At 38.5% G+C, this 19,255-nt stretch overlaps 1 protein-coding gene across 5 annotated transcripts in view; it reads left to right on the plus strand.

The window, feature by feature from the left end:
* Positions 1 to 19,255, plus strand: part of LOC124795163 (aftiphilin) — a 65,476-nt gene that overhangs the window by 29,916 nt on the left and 16,305 nt on the right. For all 5 annotated transcript variants that reach the window (XM_047259073.1, XM_047259056.1, XM_047259081.1 and 2 more), the window contains 2 exons: positions 8,004 to 8,168; positions 12,673 to 12,733. In XM_047259073.1, coding sequence (XP_047115029.1) covers positions 8,004 to 8,168; positions 12,673 to 12,733 — 226 coding nt within the window. The remainder of the gene's footprint in view (positions 1 to 8,003; positions 8,169 to 12,672; positions 12,734 to 19,255) is intronic.

A 19,255-nucleotide genomic window follows, 5' to 3' on the forward strand; every position in this document is an offset into this window, starting at 1 on the left:
TGAAACATAAGCCCTTTTATGTACTGTATTGTTGACATAAGTCATGTATTTACTTTCTATAGAAGAATATTAGTGAAATTATGAGTAAATTTTTGGCAGTTGTAAAATGATATATCGTTCTAGTGATGCTTTATATTTAAAAATAAATTATATCTTAGGTATTCAGAAGAGTTTTTATGTGAGAGATATTGTGCATTATGTAGATATGCAGTTGTAATGTTGTGTGTTGTTTTTTGTTTATCATGGTGCTTTTTTTTCTTGTTTGGTTCCAATAAAGTTTTCCAGATAATTTTGACATAATAGAAAAAGAAGAGCGATTAACACAACATGATAAACAAAAAACAATAGACCACATTAAGATCACCAATCTACATAAAGAACAATATCTCTGGCAAAAAACATCTCCGACTACCAGAGATATAATTTACTGATAAACATAAAGCATCACTACAGCAATCTGTCATTTTACTACTGTCAAAAAATAACACAAAGTTTCACTATTATTCTTCAGTAGAAAGCAAATGGATGACATACGGTAACAACATATTACTTATGTTGCAAGATGGTTTATGGACATCACCCTATCTAGACATAATTATAACATAATGTAAAACCTCATAGTACTATTACGTAGATGTAGAATAAAATGATGTATAAATATAATACCAACAGAAACATTTGATGATGATACATATGCCAAAACATGCTTGTCGTGAACTTAGGTAATCAACAAGAAATGAACAATCTGCAGCTAATTTTGTCAAAAGTATAAAGAATATGTAATATAGTGATCTTATACAAGTTTTGGGCCCAACAGAGAAATAGTTCATTTTCATTATAGAATTACAGGCTCTAGCTTGCCATGGTCACAGTTTTTCTTTGCACACTTCAGTTTTTCTTTGCACACTTCAGTTTTTCTTTGCACACTTCAGTTTTTCTTTGCACACTTCAGTTTTTCTTTGCACACTTCAGTTTTTCTTTGCACACTTCAGTTTTTCTTTGCACACTTCAGTTTTTCTTTGCACACTTCAGTTTTTCTTTGCACACTTCAGTTTTTGTAGGTTCATTGATATCATCAGAACTCTACTTTCACATTGTAATAGAGCTCATTTGCTCCAAATCTATTATTTCCTACCACAGGTTTCCAAGATAAACTACTGTAATACAATATGGGATAGCTATAATTCATTTATTTTAGTCAATCTGGAGATCTTAAAACCAAAAAGCATCTACAGTCCCTGGTTTTCTTCCATTGCAGCATAATGCACTTGATGGCCCAGAACCCCAGCTTGATCATGGTTGAAATAGTGGAATGGTGATTCTTAGTCTACGCACAACTGGACTGTTTCATAAGAAGCCTTTTCAGTTTCCTATAAGTGCAGCATTAAGTTTGTTGGCACACATCAACAGATATAAGAAGATGACAGAATGCAGTTATATGTGGAAGTTATAATCAAAGTGGTTAGTGTTGTGATGTATTTATTTAACTGTGCGATCTGTAAAATAGGTCGTTACTCAGGTTTCATCAATGGTAGTTCACAGTGGTAATGGCACAAGTATTCATAAAATTTTAAGGTTTGTTCTTATAAAATTGTCAGATCCTAAGTAGTGAGAAGAATGTCCTTACAGCTGCCAAAAATAATGTTTTGAAAATACTTTACTGCAATCACTGGTTTGTTAACTGTCTGAAAATAGTAGTTTCTTTGCTGATTAATCAGGTTGTTGATTATGATAATAAATACAAAACATAGTATTTATGGAGACTTTAGGAGCATTATTAATTAAAACACAAAGGAAAAGTGTTGGTTCCTGTTGAAATATATTATTAAAAGTCAGTTTGCACATGGAATTTGATGTACAGATACCTCAGAGAAGTAAGTCATTCAACTGAAAATGAAAGGTCAAAAACAATGTTTTTCTCGGTGCTTTTGAAAGAGAATCAGCAAATTAGCAAGTGGGAGTAAATACAGAAAATTGAGGAAAGGTGACAACATTGTACCTAATTTGTATTCACCAGGGAAAAAGGAAAAGCAGCAATAAAAGAGTTTTTGGTGGATTATATAGAGGGATCAGATGGGGCAACAAGAGTTAGAAAATGTTACAGCTAGCACTTAGAAGAAACACTAATTGTTTCAGCACTTATAATTATTCCGGTTCATGTGTGTAAAAGAATCGGGCATTGTAAATAACTCAGCCATAGATTTCTGGAATTTCAGAAGATAAAACTGATAGATATGGTTGGTAAGTCACCACTGTGTCTATTGCAAGATTACAAGAGTGTCATTACAGAGATCAGGTCATGGTGTTTTACTGTAAAACTGGAGGAATGCTCCAATAGGAAGTACTTTTTTGTGTGTGCTACGTGGTGGATGGGAGGTAGTGATTCAGCACAAACAGATGAACAAGACCATTAGCAAAGCTGTTTAATGTGTGCAGCTTTACTCTAAGCAACGTTGTCATTCAAAATCTGTCTTAGGAAAATTATAACTAGTTACATATTGACACTATTGGATCATTAGGAGATGATATGCTAATGATGAACATGTGATCGTTTAGGTTAGAATAAAAGACCAAATGCTGCTAACTACTGGACTTACAAAGTAAGTTTAATACATTACTTGGACATATAAAACAATGTGTAGCAGTGTATATATAAAAAACTCATCTTGTACCATAAATTCACCATACATATACCATGATTATGAAGGTCGGAGTATTGACAGAGAACGTTGAGAAAACTTCAAAGGAGAACAACTCATTTTATATTGTCATGAAGTAGGGGATCCAGTGTTTTTGATATGGTGAGCAAATTGGGGTTGTAATAATTAAAACAATCATATTCTTCATTATGGCGAAATCTTTTCACCAAATGTTGTTCACCAAATTTCTCCTCCAAATACCAAAAATTTTGTCAGCTCCCACCTACATAGGAAGAAATGACTATAAAAGTGGATTAAATATAGTCATAATGACAATAAAACATTTATTTACAATGGTTACCAGTTGTGGTCAGAATGTAATCATTTTCAGGCCCTTTATACCATGATGGTAGGTAGTGGTGGTGGTGAATGGAGTGGCTATCAACGTTCATCCAGTCATAATACTTGCTCCATTCATTGCCACCACCTACCATCATGGTATAAAGGGCCTGAAGATGGTAACATTCTGATCAAAATCAGTAAACATTGTATTGTATAGTGTTTTATTGCAACCAAGACTGTTTTTAATCCATTTTTTAAAGTACTTTCAGCCAGACTGCTGTTTCTTCATGAGAAATGCTCTAAAAATAATAAAATTGACCATCATGATAAAATAAGATAAATGACAGCCCATACAGAAATATTTAATGTTTCATTTTTTCCTTGTGTTGTTAGATAGTGGAACAGCTGAGAAAGAGCCTAAAAGTGGTTCAGTGCACCTTCTGATGAACATTCAGATGTAACTTGCAGAATAATCATGTAGATGTAGATATGATAATTTTTTTTTGGGTGATACCATAGACAGTTCAAGCAAATAGTTATTTGCTGTGACAAAAATCCTCACCTGACTTAAAAGTTTAAATTGATGCATCTGTCACTGCCACGTTTTGACATGACACTAATACAGTTTGTCAATTATCTTTTTTTAAAAAAAAGTAACAAGCAGAAGCCTTTCTAATTTTGATTCGTAATACTTGCTTTGTCTCTCTGTTGGTGAGTGATTTATAGAATTAATATTGTTTTTTGTTTTCACTATTTTTCTTCTTTCTTTTATTTTCACACTTTTCTGCCTTTGTTTCTTTGTTTCCTTTCTGTTGTTCATCATAATCAGTTTTTGGTTTGTGGCTATAGTCATAGGAATTAAAAAGAAGTTGCATTTTGCAAAAGCAGCAGAAACCTAATCCTATAATTTAGTCATCACAGCTTCCTCCTTCTTCACCTCTTACTATAGTCTGTCTGTCTCTAATGACTGTGTCATCAACAGGGTGATAATATGTATTTGTCAGCTTTCTTTAATGATGACTGCAATTCACTTTTTTGTTTAGGCATTTTCTGTTGGCCCCATTTACTATCTCTTGTCATTACTCAGAACCATTTGTTGTCTGTAATCAGGACTGAGACACTTGTACTTCTGTTGATCTTGTCTGTTACCATCTTTTTCCGCAGTATATATAACAGCGAAAGTTTTATGCATTTCATTGGATTATTTTCACTTGTTGCTGGGAATGAACTAATTAAATTATTGGAATGTAGAGTAATACTGTAGATTGATTGCAATATTCATTAGAGGTTGTGGAACCAGAAAAGTTAATTAGTGATTCCTGTAATGAAGAAATGTAGTTTATGCACAAGCATATAAGCTCTTCAAATTTTAATTTGTATCCAAGTGATTGTTCATCCATTCAGTTGACCAGCAATTAGTCATATCTATCTGCAGGATGTTTTTTCCTATTTTTGTCACACTTTGCTTTCTTTTTGCTGTATGTCCTATGTTGTACTTAGAAATGTATGTTTACACATAAGCATATTCAGATATGTGATATTTTAGCAAATGGTTTTAAAAATTTATTTCATTCTTAAGAAAAGTTTTTGAATGGATTTCAATACAGAAATAATTTAAACACTTGTACCTTTAATGACAGTGATTTATTTATGTTGTTTGTTCTGTATGTCTTGTTTTCACCTGCTTGGTATCTCATGAATATGATCATAAATTTGTTGTACGATTGAAAAGTATCAATTTGAGAACCGAGGTTTCCCAGTAATCACTTATGTCTCTAGAAAGTTTCTGAGGGAACACACTGTGTTCCGAGAGATTTGATATAAAGTCCAGAGTGTATTGTGGCTTGAATTTTCTCCTGTGAACCCCAGAGATCAAAATTTTTGGAGCAAACTTTTCTGCTATATTTGTCTCAATCATTCAGATATATGAGAAACTTTTCTCTGTAGTTTAATGATTCATTGGCTAATGCAAAAATATTTGAAGGTTTTAAGAAGTCCCAAAGTTATCATTTTATTTTCAGTGACCATGTCTGACATGATCATTGAATATTTACAAATGGCTTATTGCAGTGCACTATTTAACTAATCAAAAAAGCAACACTGATGAAACTGTTCCTTTTGAAAGTACACTGTTCTATAGATTTTTAACATTGCTCTTAGTATAACTGATTTAACACTGACTGTTAGTGCTAATAACTACATACTTTATTAAGTAATCATAAATATCATCTTGTCTTTTTCATACTTTTATTTTTGTGATATGGTTAGTCACAATAACGAATGAACAAGTGCGAATAATTTGAATGTAGCCTTTAAACTCATCCATCCATCGAGCCCATCAAAATGGAGAACCTACAAGAGGGTGGGGGGTGGAGTGTGTCAGCATATATGTTAACAAGAGACAAGGAAATCATAGGGCTGCCAACTTTAATCAAGTAAATTAGAAAGAAAAAAAAAGGTTATACTCTCTGTTACAAAAAAAATAATTGTTGTTTACCTGCCTTTGGCAGCTAATATTTACTTGATTGTAATGGTATTTTTCAAAGAAAATATTTACCTAAATCTGTAAATTTAGATCCTGTTTATAGCAAATTTCTATTTGTCATGCAGCATTACGACAAACACTAATGCTTTCCACATAGCTAAGAGAACTATCCAATCGCTGAATCTAAATATTCAGATATTTAGTACAATGACTGGTTGGTGAGATAAATTTTTTAATTTTCTTTTTAGTCGGTAAGGATTGCCAATATCCTGCTTTATGTTAGATGGGAGATTGTTGAATATGTTCCCATAAGAAAATATAACTCCATTCTGAACCCTAAAGGAGGAGACAAATTCAACAGGAAAAGAAGTTTGTGTCTGTAATTACAATTGTGTATATCACAGTTCAGCTGAAACAATTTTTTTTTTTTTTTCAGAAACAAAAACCAGTGCAGAGTAAATGTACTAGGAAGTGAGTGTAAGATTTCAAAGATCCTCAAAAAGGCTCTGGCAAGAAGTACTTTTGCTGTTGGCTTCTACTGTAAAAGCATTTTATGAATTTTAGGTATAGTGCCCTAGAAGATAATTCTGTAAGGTTACAGCTAGTAAAATATGCAAAATAAACAAGCACTGTTTGTCTTTAGATCAGCACCATGAGAGGTGCTTCTAAGGACCAGTAAATTGAACTGTGCTTCTTGTTATTTTTGTGTTCTCTCCACTTTAACTAATTATCCAACTGCACCCCAAGAAATCTTACATATGATGTTTCATTAATGGGATGACCATTGATGTCTACTTTGGGTGATAACAGGCTATTATTGCTAGTTTGAATTGCGTGGTACAAATCTTGTCATGTCTTAGTGTCTCTGTGTCATCAGAAAGCATTACAGTTTTATGAATCACCCTTTAAATTCATTGGGAGATCATTTATGTAAAACTTCCTGGCAGATTAAAACTGTGTGCTGGACCAAGACTCGAACTCAGGACCTTTGCCTTTCACAGGCAAGTGCTCTACCAACTGGGCTACCCAAGCACAACTCGCGCCCTGTCCTCACAGCTTTACTTCCACCAGTACCTTGTCTCCTACCTTCCAAACTTAACAGGAGTTCTCCTGCGAACCTTGCAGAACTAGCACTCCTGAAAGAAAGGATATTGTAGAGACATGGCTTAGCCACAGCCTGGGGGATGTTTCCAGAATGAGATTTTCACTCTGCAGTGGAGTGTGCACTGATATGAAACTTCCTGTGCGCTGATATGAAACATCCTGGCAGATTAAAACTGTGTGCCGGACCGAGACTCGAACTTGGGACCTCATTCTGGAAACATCCCCCAGGCTGTGGCTAAGCCATGTCTCCGCAATATCCTTTCTTTCTGGGATGCTAGTTCTGTAAGGTTCGCAGGATAACTTCTGTTAAGTTTGGAAGGTAGGAGACAAGGTACTGGCAGAAGTAAAGCTGTGAGGACGGGGCATGAGTCGTGCTTGGGTAGCTCAGTTGGTAGAGCACTTGCCCGCGAAAGGCAAAGGTCCTGAGTTCGAGTCTCGGACCGGCACACAGTTTTAATCTGCCAGGAAGTTTCATATCAACGCACACTCTGCTGCAGAGTGAAAATCTCATTCTGGATCATTTATGTAGGTCAAGAACAGTGGGCCTTGTACCAATCCTTGGGGACCTCACATGTTATATTCCCCCATTATGGGTTAGTTTCATGCCTGTGACATAGCCTGTCAATTAGATCCTCTGCATTCTGTTATGAAGATAAGCTCCATCTCTGCAAGACAGATACCATTAATATTGTGGCACTTCAGTATGCTAAGTAGAATTTTGTGATCAACACAATGAAATACTTTGATAAGGTCACAAAATACACCAACTGTATAACTTTTCTTGCCTTGTTCTGCTAATGCTTTGTTTGTGAGGTCTTGTATTGCTTTCCTTGTGGATAATCTTTTACAGAAGCCAGTACCAGAGCGAGTTAACAAATTCTTTTTGGCTAAATCAGTCAGTATTCTGTTACAAGCAACTCTCTCAAACACTTGTGGAAAGAGTGGAAGGAGTGAGAAAGGTCTATTATAGAGGCAGTTTGCTTATTTCCAGTTTCATAGACTCATGTTACTAAAGCATGCTTAAGTCTGTCAGGCTATGTGTCCCAAGTCATTGATTACTTACAAATATAGCTTAATCATAATCCTATGGTCAGCAAAAGATTTCTGCTAGAAACGTCTTCATAGCCAGAATTTAGATTCTTTTCTTTTTTCATATATTCTGTTGTTCTGTTCTCTTGTACAAGTAGTTTATAGGTTATTATGTACTGTTTCATTATAAATGTCCATTAACAGATTTTCTGAATTTGTGTTAAGTGCGGTAGTGAAAGATAGCATTCAAAAAAATTTGCTGTGGCAAAAGTGATGGTTGGAGTTGACCAAGGCAAATTTTGGCCACATGGGGACTTGATGTAATAGGAGTACACACAACAATATGGACATGAAATGATGTACAGGTCTTGTGTGTCTTAATAGTGACTTATTTATCTTTGCAGCTCTTTGGCCCACGCTGGAATGCTTCTGTACCAAGATTTGCTGCTAATTTGGGATTCAGCCCACTGGAGCCAGTGCGAGCTTCCAGTATCAGCTCACCTGTATCACCATCTGCGAAGCCAGATCCACAGACATCTGCAGTGGAGACTGTTAATTCTTTGTCTGAGGTATGTTCAAGTTTTCAGTTGTGTAAGTTACAGATGAACAGTTTGTATTTTAGATTTATTGGCAGTTTGATGTGGGTTGAGTAATGGGAAACAAAATTCTAAAAGTTTAGTGTTATGTGGCAGAAAACACATGCATACAATTGCAACATTGTAAATAGTGCATTTAATGAAGTGAAGTGCCACTTCTGTGGCAAGGTCATTGGCAGCAGCTCGAGTTTTGGCATTGACTTGTGGTACTCGCATACGGAAACAGCTTCCTAGAAATCTACAGACCAGTGACCCAACACCAGCCATTGGTTAAATGAGCCATGAACTGCTCATCCCAAGGTTGCCCATATTCTTCGGCTCCTACCCCTACAATAGATAAGCGTACTTTGAGATGGCCACTTTAATTTGATAATTCTATCCCCCCCCCATTCCCCCTCCCCCATTCTGCTACTTGGGGACTATAGTGTACACCGTCCTATGGGGAACTACCCTGTCATCTGGTAGAAGTCTTCTGATTAATCAACTTCTTCAGGATAGTGATCACTCTCCAGTGACCCTGTCACTGCCTGCTAGACCTGTTGCCTTGTTGGGCTGTCCAAAGGACCAACTGGTAGTTGTATACATCCACTGTTAGCTTCATTAGAATGTATCAACAAGGTTGTTGGAGATATCTCCAGTGCCGTCACTCATAGCATTGGAACACTTGTCCCCATTTCTGGGAGCCCCATCCATTGGCAGCTGATACCATAGTGGGCTAAAGACATTGCAACAGCTGTTCAGGACTGTTGAAGGACCCTGCAATGTCTCAAGCAACATCCTCCTCAAGCTGCCCTAATCACTTTTAAGCAACTCTCTGCAAAGACTCGCTATGGAATTAAATGCGCAAGAAGGAATCCCTGGAGTGCTATATCTCTTCCTTAGGAAAGTGTCTCTCTTCACCCCAGTGCCAAACTCCAAGGCCTACTTGACTACAAAATATCAGCAACTGTTCCTGGTCTCTTCCTTCATGGTGGTATTTCTACTGCTGCATCAGTTCTTGCTGAACACCTCACAACCCTCTTTCCAACAACGTAAGTGTCCACTTCTTACCTGGCTATGCTTTTAACACACAAATGACAATTTGAAGTCATCCCTGTATCCTTTCCCTCCTGCCGCCATAACCCTGAACTTTATAATGAACTGGGAATTGGTTCAGGCTTTCAGCTCATTATTCAATATGGCCCCAAGCCCTAATTTGTTTCATAATTAGATGATCAAACATTTGAATGTGGCTCGTAGACTCCATATACTCAGGGTCTTCAATCACATTTGGCTCAAAGATGTTTTCTGTTTGCAGTGTGGGCAAACTGCCATCATCCTGATACTTAAATCAGTTAAAAAGCTTATGTCCATCAATAGCTATGAACTGATTAACCTCCAAAAATTCCTTGAATGGATAATAGCTCGACAATTATGCTGGGATATCGAATTGTGGGAGCCTCTGGCTGCCTATCAGTGTGGTTTCAGGGGGGGCAATCAACCACTTATATGGCTAAAGTTGGAAACAGTAATCCTACAGGCTTTTTCTAAATGTCAGCATCTCTTTGCAGTTTTTTTTGACATTCATAAGGTGTAAGACACCCCTTGATGTCATCATATTGTACACCTCCTCCATGACTGGGACTTTCTAGTCCCCCTACCAAATTTTATTCATCAGTTTTTATCGCATCAATTGTTTTGAGTTGGAATGGATACATCACTCTGTTCTCACTAGTCCAAGAGAACAGCATTGGCCAGAGCTCCATGCAAGTGTTTTCCTTATTGCCGTCCATGGGCTAATGACCTGTAATGGACCAGTGGTTACCCCTGAGTTGTATGTCAACGACCTCTCTATTTGGTATTGCTCTGTCTGTAGCCTTGGCTGAATACCTTCTCCAAGGAGCTATCTGGAGGCTTCCACTTGGACTCTTTCCCATGGTGTCTAGTTTTCTCCAGTGAAAATGCAAGTCACGCGTTTCTGTTGCCATGGTGCTGTTCACCTGTCCAAGAACTCTGTTTGGATACGCAGTCCTTGCATGTTGTTGATAGGACTGGGTATGCTTTTATATCTCTCATCTGTTAGCAACAGCATTCCTTACAGATTTTTGGTGAAGATAAGAGACATTAAAAGTGTCCTACATCTTGTTAAACAGACCCAACTCAAACTAGTTTTAATGTGTTGTTACACAATGAGAGATCAGCAGGCTATTGATCAGTGTTATTCTTGTCTTCCTCTTATATCTGGAATTCACAATTTTCCATATGTCCTTTGTCATACTAGATGTTCGGTTGTCTTCCACTGGGTCCCAACACATGTGAGTATACTGGAAATGAACTGGTTAGCCATTTGGCTAGAGAAATGATTACTCACCCAACATTCACTTTGATGATCACAGGCAATGATTTGAGGTTGCTTATGGGTGCAGGTGAGACCTATACTTGCAAATGTCCCCTCTAAAGAAAACTCTGCACTATCAAGGAGACATCAGCTACTTGGCACTCCTCCTTCCATTCCTTCCGGAAGGAGTTCACTGCCCTGTCACCTTAGCATCAGTTATACCAGACTGAGCCACAGTTTTATTTCATGTAATGAACCACCCCCTATTTGTGGTTGTGGAGCCTTATAGACAGTAGCTCACATTCTGGTGGAATGCCCTCTCATTGTGCTCTCCTTGCCAAACAGGGTCTTCCACATTCTTTGCGTAATGGTGGTGAACAATATGGAGACACTTGAACTGGTTTTTTATTTGCTCTGAGAGATTAGTTTTTATTCTTGCATCTAATGTTTTAAACTGCTTTCAGGGTGAAGTCTATGTGGTTGGGATTGGAATGTCTCCTTCCACAAGCTGGACCCAGACGGCCCTCAACCATACCCCCTCCAGCGACCACCGTCTTTTACTCTTTGTATAATTACTTTAAGATGCAGCTAGCCTTTTCTTCTGTTGCACCCTGTTTTACTTTTCTAAGAGTGCCCCTTCATTATAGCACTCCAACAGAGGCACAACCTTAAAGATTCCTTATCTTTGATAATAGCTGACGATGAAGGAACAGGTTTTTATGCTTCCTCTGAGAGAGAGTGAGTTCTATTCCCGTCTTTAACTGTTTGTCTGTAATGGATTGGGGGTGGGACACATTCCAACAAATGCTAAGCCCAGAGGGGACACTAGACTGAACACATCCATTTAGCGATGTATTTCTCTCGCCTTGTTTTAGTATTACTGGTCCTACTGATGTTCATTATGTTTCTAGCTATTCAATTTTTCCATCTAACTAGAAGGAATTATTTATTCCATTGTCATCTTAGCCCTGCATTGGTTCAGCGAGGTGTCAAACGTGGATAAGGTGCCTGTTGCTGCAATGAGCTGAGGGAGGGGGCTTGTCTGCTCTGTAGCCTGTAGACTGATCCTACCCACATACTTTTATTCCTCATTCAATTATTCCTCATCACTGGCATTAATATTGCTTTCAGCACCTGTATTTTACTACTCCTACATCATATTTCAAATTGATCAAAATTGTGGCTGAGGTCATTAATTCCTGATAGAGGGTCCCATGATGACCCCACTGTTTTATTCCTTATCTGTCCCAGACAACCAACAAAACACCCTCTTCCTTTCAAAACATTCTAGTTACTTGTTTGTGTTTCAATGTGAGAGCATATTCTTTTGTTAGCCCCATCCAGAAATTAATATTATATTGTACATTCTGTTGAGACTAACCTCAGACACAGCAAATACTGTGGCCTTATTGTATTGTCATCAGTAATATATCTTAGTTCTGAATTTCATTCATAATTCAAAGAAAGAGAAAATGATATAGAAGTCCACCTGCTTCTAAGACACTGTTTGTCCTGAATTTCTTTTGTTCACGCCAGTAGGCCTATTTTATTACTCTAACTGGAGGTTAAAAGGTGAGTGAAAACTAACCTTCAACAATATGTTAAACACAGTAGATATCTTTAAAATTTGGAGGGGGGGGGGGGGGGGGAGTGCACACAATATTCTCCAGGCACTGTGGTCCAACTGTGATATGTAGTTGTCTTCTGTGAAACAGGTGAGGTGAACTTGGAAGATGAAAGTTTCACAGAGAAGTACGAACAAGTAGCAGTGCAGTGTCAGAGGAGTTTCTCTGGTGTTAGCAATGCGTCTCTCAGATGAAGCAATTAGCACAGGAGGGGAAAACATGGCAGACTGCATCAAAACAGAACCAAGAAAGGAAAAAAAGTGGGGACTAGAGAGAAGCTTAAAAGAAGCTTGTGGTGTATGTTGCATTTGAAGACATTGGGATAGAAGCTTAATCACAATTGGAGTATCAAGACACACACAGAGGTATCAGATATGTATACAGATAGCAATCTTAGGAATGGAATCAGAGGTAGGCACAGTAACTTCTGATTCACTAATATGATTTATTCTATTAAAAACTGTTTGACAACCCATATATCAGTGTTGCCTGTGTCAAGTTATTGACAGTCATACATTTATGTAATATTTTACAGGATGCTGTTCCTGCAGCTCAGTTTGACTGGACAAGTAGTGGACTGATTAACCCCCTTGACGGTAAGTATTTACTTATCATATCAAATTCAAAGTATTATTGGTTAACAAACATTGTGACTTTTTAAAGAAACTTATATGAGAGATAATTTTATGCCGTCTGTCATTAGGATAGTTTCAGGTTTACTAATTCGTATGTAGCTTGTTCTTCACTGACTTTGCTCCGTAAATATTTTCTGTGTAGCTATTTGAAGAGTGCTTAGCAACAGGTGTAGTAATCCATCTTCAAATGGAGTTTTTAGCCACCACTGCTGAGCTGATGTGTAACATAGAGCCCATTTACTGTAACTTTTTGAGGTTAAAATAGATTCTTTGTGACTACTATCATGGTTATGGAACACACACTGTATTCAACCCTAGAATCCCCTGCTTCTTTCCATTAGGAATTTGTGTAAAAAGGTTTCATAACACCATAGTAAGAGTTACTCAAGAACACCAGGAACAATGTACAATCCCAGAATGGAGTACCAGATTGATTAGAATTGAAGAGTGGATTCCACCACAGAAGTTGTATATTGCCACATCTCTTCATCCTTGTCATAATAATGCATGAAGATTTAAAAATGTCAAAGCCTTGTGCCTGTGATGTAAGATGTAAATAGAGAAACTAATTAGCTCTTTGGCTTGAAGAATTTGTAAAAAATGAACTGAAACAGTTGGTTTGGTCTTGGTTTAGAACACTCTAGCCAATCCCTCTTACAAATATATAGATATTTTGACCAGCTTCCAGCGCTTGCATAGCATTGATTAATTTAATGATACTGTGTATTAAGAGTTTAACAAGAAAATACAAAGAGCTTATAAACCTATCATGTATTATCTCAGACACTTTGAGCCTCGTAGATCAGTCTGTATAAAACCTACTTCATAACTTTATGAGAATATCACCTTTCCCTGTAATCAAGCTGTGGAAATGCTAGGTAGGAATATCAACAATGTAGGAGAAGATAAGATTGCTAGTTACCGTAAAGAAGACATATCAAGTTTGAGACAGGCACAATTTTTTAAAAGGCACTCACATATAGCTGTCGGCTACAGCCTTTGTGTTTACAGTAAACACACACACACACACACACACACACACACACACACACACACACACACACACAACCAAGCACACCTCACGCACGCATGACTACCAACTCCAGCATCTCAGGCTGGAATGCATCACCATGTGAGACACAAGCAGCAACACTCTGGAAGGGGTGGGGAAGGGAAGGGATAGTAGTGTACAGGTGGGAAGAGAGACAATCACTGTCTGGTGGAATGTGCAGGTACTAGACTGCTGACTGGCACAGCGTCAGGAGGTTGTGGGGCAGGGAGGTGGGGGGGAAAGGAACAAACGAAGAGAGGAATAGATAAAGATATGTGGATGCATTGTCAGAAGGCTGCAAATAAACAGGGTGGGAGAAGAAAAAGGGAAGGAGATGATAGGGCAGAAGGGGTCGAAACTGTTGGGTGGAGGGTGTGGACACAATATGTTACCGTAGGTTGAGGGCAGCATAATTACAGGAGTGGAGAATGTATTGTAAGAATCATTCCCATGTGTACAGTTCAGAAAAGCTAGTAGTGGAGGGAAGGATCTAGATGGCTTGGGTAATGAAGCAGCCATTCAAATAAAGTGTGTTATGTTCAGCTGCATGCTGTGCCACAGGGTGGTATACTTTGCTCTTGGCCACAGTTTGGCAGTGGCCGTTCGTCCTGGTGAGCAGCTGGTTGGTAGTCATACCAGTATAAAAGGTTGTGTAACGATTGCAGCAGAGCTGGTAAATGACATGGCTGCTTTCACAGGTGGCATAGTTCCTGATGGGGTGGGATAAATCTGTGACAGGACTGGAAATGAAAGTGCTGGGTGGGTGGATTGGGCAGGATTTGCACCTGGATCTTCCACAGGGATGTGATCCTTGTGACAAGGGGTTGGAATTGGGAGTGGCATAGGGTTGGCCTATGATGTTATGGAGGTTGGGTGGGCTACAGAACACCACCTTATTAAGGAGGGGTGGGAAGTACATCGGGTATGATGGCCCTCATTTCAGGGCACGATGAACCACATGCTTTGACAAAGTCCTGTTGAAGCTTGTGGTTCCATTGTTCCACTCTGGGGTGGTACTTTTGGTGATGAAAGGGATACTTCTTTGTGACTGGTTTTAGGTGGAGATGGGAAGATTGGGGTTGTGAGGGGAAATGGTAAGGAGATCTGTTTGCAGACTAGGTCTGCGTGATAGTGCCTGTCTGTGAACGCCTTGATGAGACCCACAGCATGATGAGTAAAGGAGTTTTTGTCATTGCAGATATGTTATCTCCATGTAACCAGGCTTTATGGGAGGGACTTTCACACCAGAAAGGGATGATAGCTGTCAAAATGCAGCTACTGTCAGAGGTTGGTGGGTTTAATGTGGACAGAGGTGCAGATGGAGCCATTAGAGAAGAGGAGGTCAACATTCAGGAAAGTGGCACACTGGCAGGGTGCCTACGACCCGGGACAACCGGGAAAAACCCAGGAATTTTTTCATCCGGGAGAAAACCGCAAAAAACCTGGGAATTTTTTTGAATTCCGGGAATTTTTCATTGTTTTTGTTCTCAGATAAATTTTTGTAATTTTGACTGGTAAGAACCAATACTCTTAACAAAGGATATTACTGTATCCTGCTACTGCAGAATAATACTGCAGCAATAAAACATGAATGAGAGAAAAAACTGAAATAAAACTTAAATTGCAAAGGAAATGCGCCATATAAAAACACAGTGCTCATACAAGCGTCTGCCAACAGCAAAATGTGCCAAAGGCTTTAGGAAGACTGTGCAATGCTCCGTAACAACGAATTGCCTCCGATGAGCATGGTGTCACAACTGTTAACATTTGATTTGGTATAGCAGTTACAAGTGGGATCATGGGCATACGCAGTTGAGTAGTATTTTCTTCCGCTTGTGGCTACAGAAACATGGCTGTTGGCTGTGTAAGCAGCCGCAAAAGAAAGGGGGGGGCAGCTAGGTGCTATCGGGAAGAATTTTACTGGTGCGTCCAAGCTGCCAGATTGCGCAGCAGCCCTAGATCTAGGAGTGTGTGTGTGTGTGTGGGGGGGGGGGGGCAATTCATATTCCTGAGGAGAAAACCTTGTTTCACAAAGCGCCTAGCATCCAGCGCACGTTGGTCTATCGATTATTTGTATGACTTTGAAATGTGTCCCTGTCGGTTTTTGAACGTTGTTGAACACATTCTAAGTTGATTTCTGAATGAATCATAAGTTGATTTGTGAATGTGTGCATTGTGTACGTGATGTCTCTGTCAGTGGAATCCTCATCACATCTAGAAATAAACTTTCCTGCAGACAAAAGGTGCTATACGAGCTGAACAGAGTATAGCCGAACGAAAGAAAGCCAACTACTGTCTATGTGGCTGATTGGGTTTGCAAATGATGAGCATTGTTATGATTACCAGCGAAATCCATAGATTCAGACTATCAGAGTGCGAATAAACGGATAGCAGGAATAACAGGTAAGAAAGATTACGCATTATCTTCTTGGTGTATCCAAGAAAATGAAATTTTGACAGAAAATTTTTGGCCAGATCGATATACTAGCAAGGGCCAGTTGTACAGTCTCTGTCTAGCAGCCGCTTTAAGGTCTATTCTCGAAGTAGCGTGGAAAACGCGTTGTATGAACACGTAATAATGCCTAACTGGAGAATGATCGCGGAATAAGTAAACTGGGGATTCTGGCAGAGTTAGTTAAGTTAACCGGTGAATAAGCTTTGACACTGGCAGGAATAGATACAGAATTAGTGATGACAACATTGTTTGTTAGAACGAGGAAGGAGAAGAAATGGTGACATCACTTAAATTATGGAAGAATATGACAATTCCAAATTTATATAAAAATTTCGCACTACTACTTTTCGATCTCATGCTTGAGAAACTGGAGCGTATGAATGAAGTGTAAAACTATTTCCTAATGTAAAGCTTTTTGGTTGTAGTTGGCCTAATAGGCATTTGATATTGGTACTTTGTGAATTATATTCTGTCGTGTTATAAAAATGACCATTTTGCCAAAACAGTCTCGTTTACTTGGCGTTTGTTACAATTGCTGCAGTATTATAAAGACCTGTTTTGTTTTATCTTGCAGACAGTGACAAAATACAGGTAATCAGGTCGAGAAACCACACCAATCTTGGGCTTATTAGTAATTACAGCTTTTTCAGAATTAGACAGCGACATTTAGATTCTTCATGTAGCAAAACGTTTGACGAACTGTGATGAGGTAACAGATCCTTTCGCAGAAAGGAAAGCACGCCATGTAAAGCTGTAGCAAGATTAGAGAGAAAAAAATTCTAGGAGCCAAGGATTGAAGAAATGTGTACTGTCTTGCTTGTCTCTTCTCTTTACTGGTTTTATGTATCCTATACTTATTTTTATGTCACACAAAGCATCAAGTTGTTAGCTAATAGGGGATAAAGAGTGCAAATTTTCTGAAGAGTTTTTTTTAAATTTAAACTGTCCTGAATATAGTTTGATGGCAGCCAGTACAAAATATACATGTTTCAATTCCACAGACCGAAATGAATGCTGTGTGAAGAGGTGTGGCACTGCACTTTGGCACACTTAAGATCAAATAACATGTCTTACAATTCCTCAGACATGTGTGTTTTATGTATCAGACTCTTCAGAAAGATTTGTGCTACAAAATGAACATATTTTTGAAAATTCGATTTTTTAAAAATTTTTGACGTCCTATCTCAAACGCTCGAGGGACGCCACTATCTACTATTGCCCTGCTTCGGAAATATCGTAGATACGGATCTGATGCACAGAGCAGTCTGAGTTATAATAGGGAAGCGGGTAGTCTCCATGTACCCGTGTTTACATTTAGTGATTTTGCTGTTTCCTCTTTGTCTACTGCACTCGCGTCAAATGAAATCAAAATTGATTTCTTTGGCCGGGAGCTATCATGTGAATTAAAATACATTCACATAATTACGGAAGGCTAAAATATGTTATTATTTTCAGATTTTATTTTATTTCCACCTTTCTGACAGTCAGGCATTAATTGCCATGCAAAACAATCAAGTTTTTTTTTATCGGTTTGCTGAAGAAATCGTCTTTTATTAATCTTTTCTACTGAGGCAGTCAATATATTTGAAACAAAGGGTTTAATTTCAAACTATTGGCTAGTTTCAACTGTTCGGTGCATTTCAAGTGTACGTTTTCATCTTCTAGCACATATGGCATTATGCCATAACAAAGAAAGAGACATGAGATAAAGTACTGGTACCCAAGGAAATTTACATCCCGAAACCACATTGAAAAGCTTAATATCAGGTCGATGCCTACTTCACTGGGAATCTGGGACTCATTTAAAAATCAGCTCTTTGATGATGAGCAATGTAGAATAATTTATATCCCAGAAGATCACACTTTTATGTCGTTATTAAAAAATTTACTGGCACATTTGTGTGATATATCTTGAAATGTAATACGTACATAAAAGACCAACATTATATGTGAAAGCTTTTTCTTGTAGCAACATTATATATATTAATTTAAACCATTAACTTTTCCTGTTCGTGTGTTTGCGGTACTTAACAGTGATGTTGCTATTGGCTGACTACACCACGTGTCTGAAGCTCTGAATATCTGCTCTCATCGGGTGGCGAGATCAGGTGACATGAGCTATGATTGACTTACAAATACGCATCGTAATCTCGATTTCAGTGGTTCGGAAAGTAACATGCGGTGTTTGGTGGAATTTGTAATACGAAAATATGCAGCGTACATGTTACTGCACATCAAACATCTTTCCAAAAGGTGTTTTTTCCTCTGAGTTTCGTTTTCTAAAGCGCCGGGAAATTCTACGTCCATGTATAAAACCATAACCATTCAAAAGATTGATAAGTTATACAGTTCCGGGAGAAAATATACTGTCAATTAACAGGGAAAAAACTATGTTTCCACCCGGGAGAAAGTGTATTTTTAACCGGGAAATCGAGAGAAACCCGGGAATTTTTTTTCCTTGTCCGCGTACACACCATGACTGGGTTGATGAGCATCGCATGAAGCGAATGTGAGAGCGGATGATGATGTTGTGAAGGAACGAAGATGGGGTGCTCTGCCCTAGTCCAGATCATGAAGATATCATCAGTGAACCTGAACCAGACTAGGTTTTGGTAGGCTAGGGAGGTCTTGTCTAGGTGGCCCATAAAAAGGTTGGCATAGGAGCATGCCATGCAGGTGCCAGTGGGCTGTGCCACAGATTTCTTTGTATACATTCCTTCAAATGAGAAGTAGTTGTACGTTAGGATGAAGTTAGCAAGATGTATGAGGAATGAGGTAGTGGGTTTGGAGTTTGAAGGACATTGGGAAAGATGGTGTCAGTAGCGGTAAGACCATGGGCACGAGGGATGTTGATGTGTAGGGAGGTGGTGTCAACAGTGATGAGTAGGGATCCAGGAGGTAGAGGGGTGCTGATGGTGGAGAGTTGGTGAAGGAAGTGGTTGGTGACTTTGATGTGGGAGGCTAGATTACAGGGAAC

The sequence above is a fragment of the Schistocerca piceifrons genome, chromosome 1 (genome assembly GCF_021461385.2).
Source record: "Schistocerca piceifrons isolate TAMUIC-IGC-003096 chromosome 1, iqSchPice1.1, whole genome shotgun sequence".
NCBI lineage: Eukaryota > Metazoa > Arthropoda > Insecta > Orthoptera > Acrididae > Schistocerca > Schistocerca piceifrons.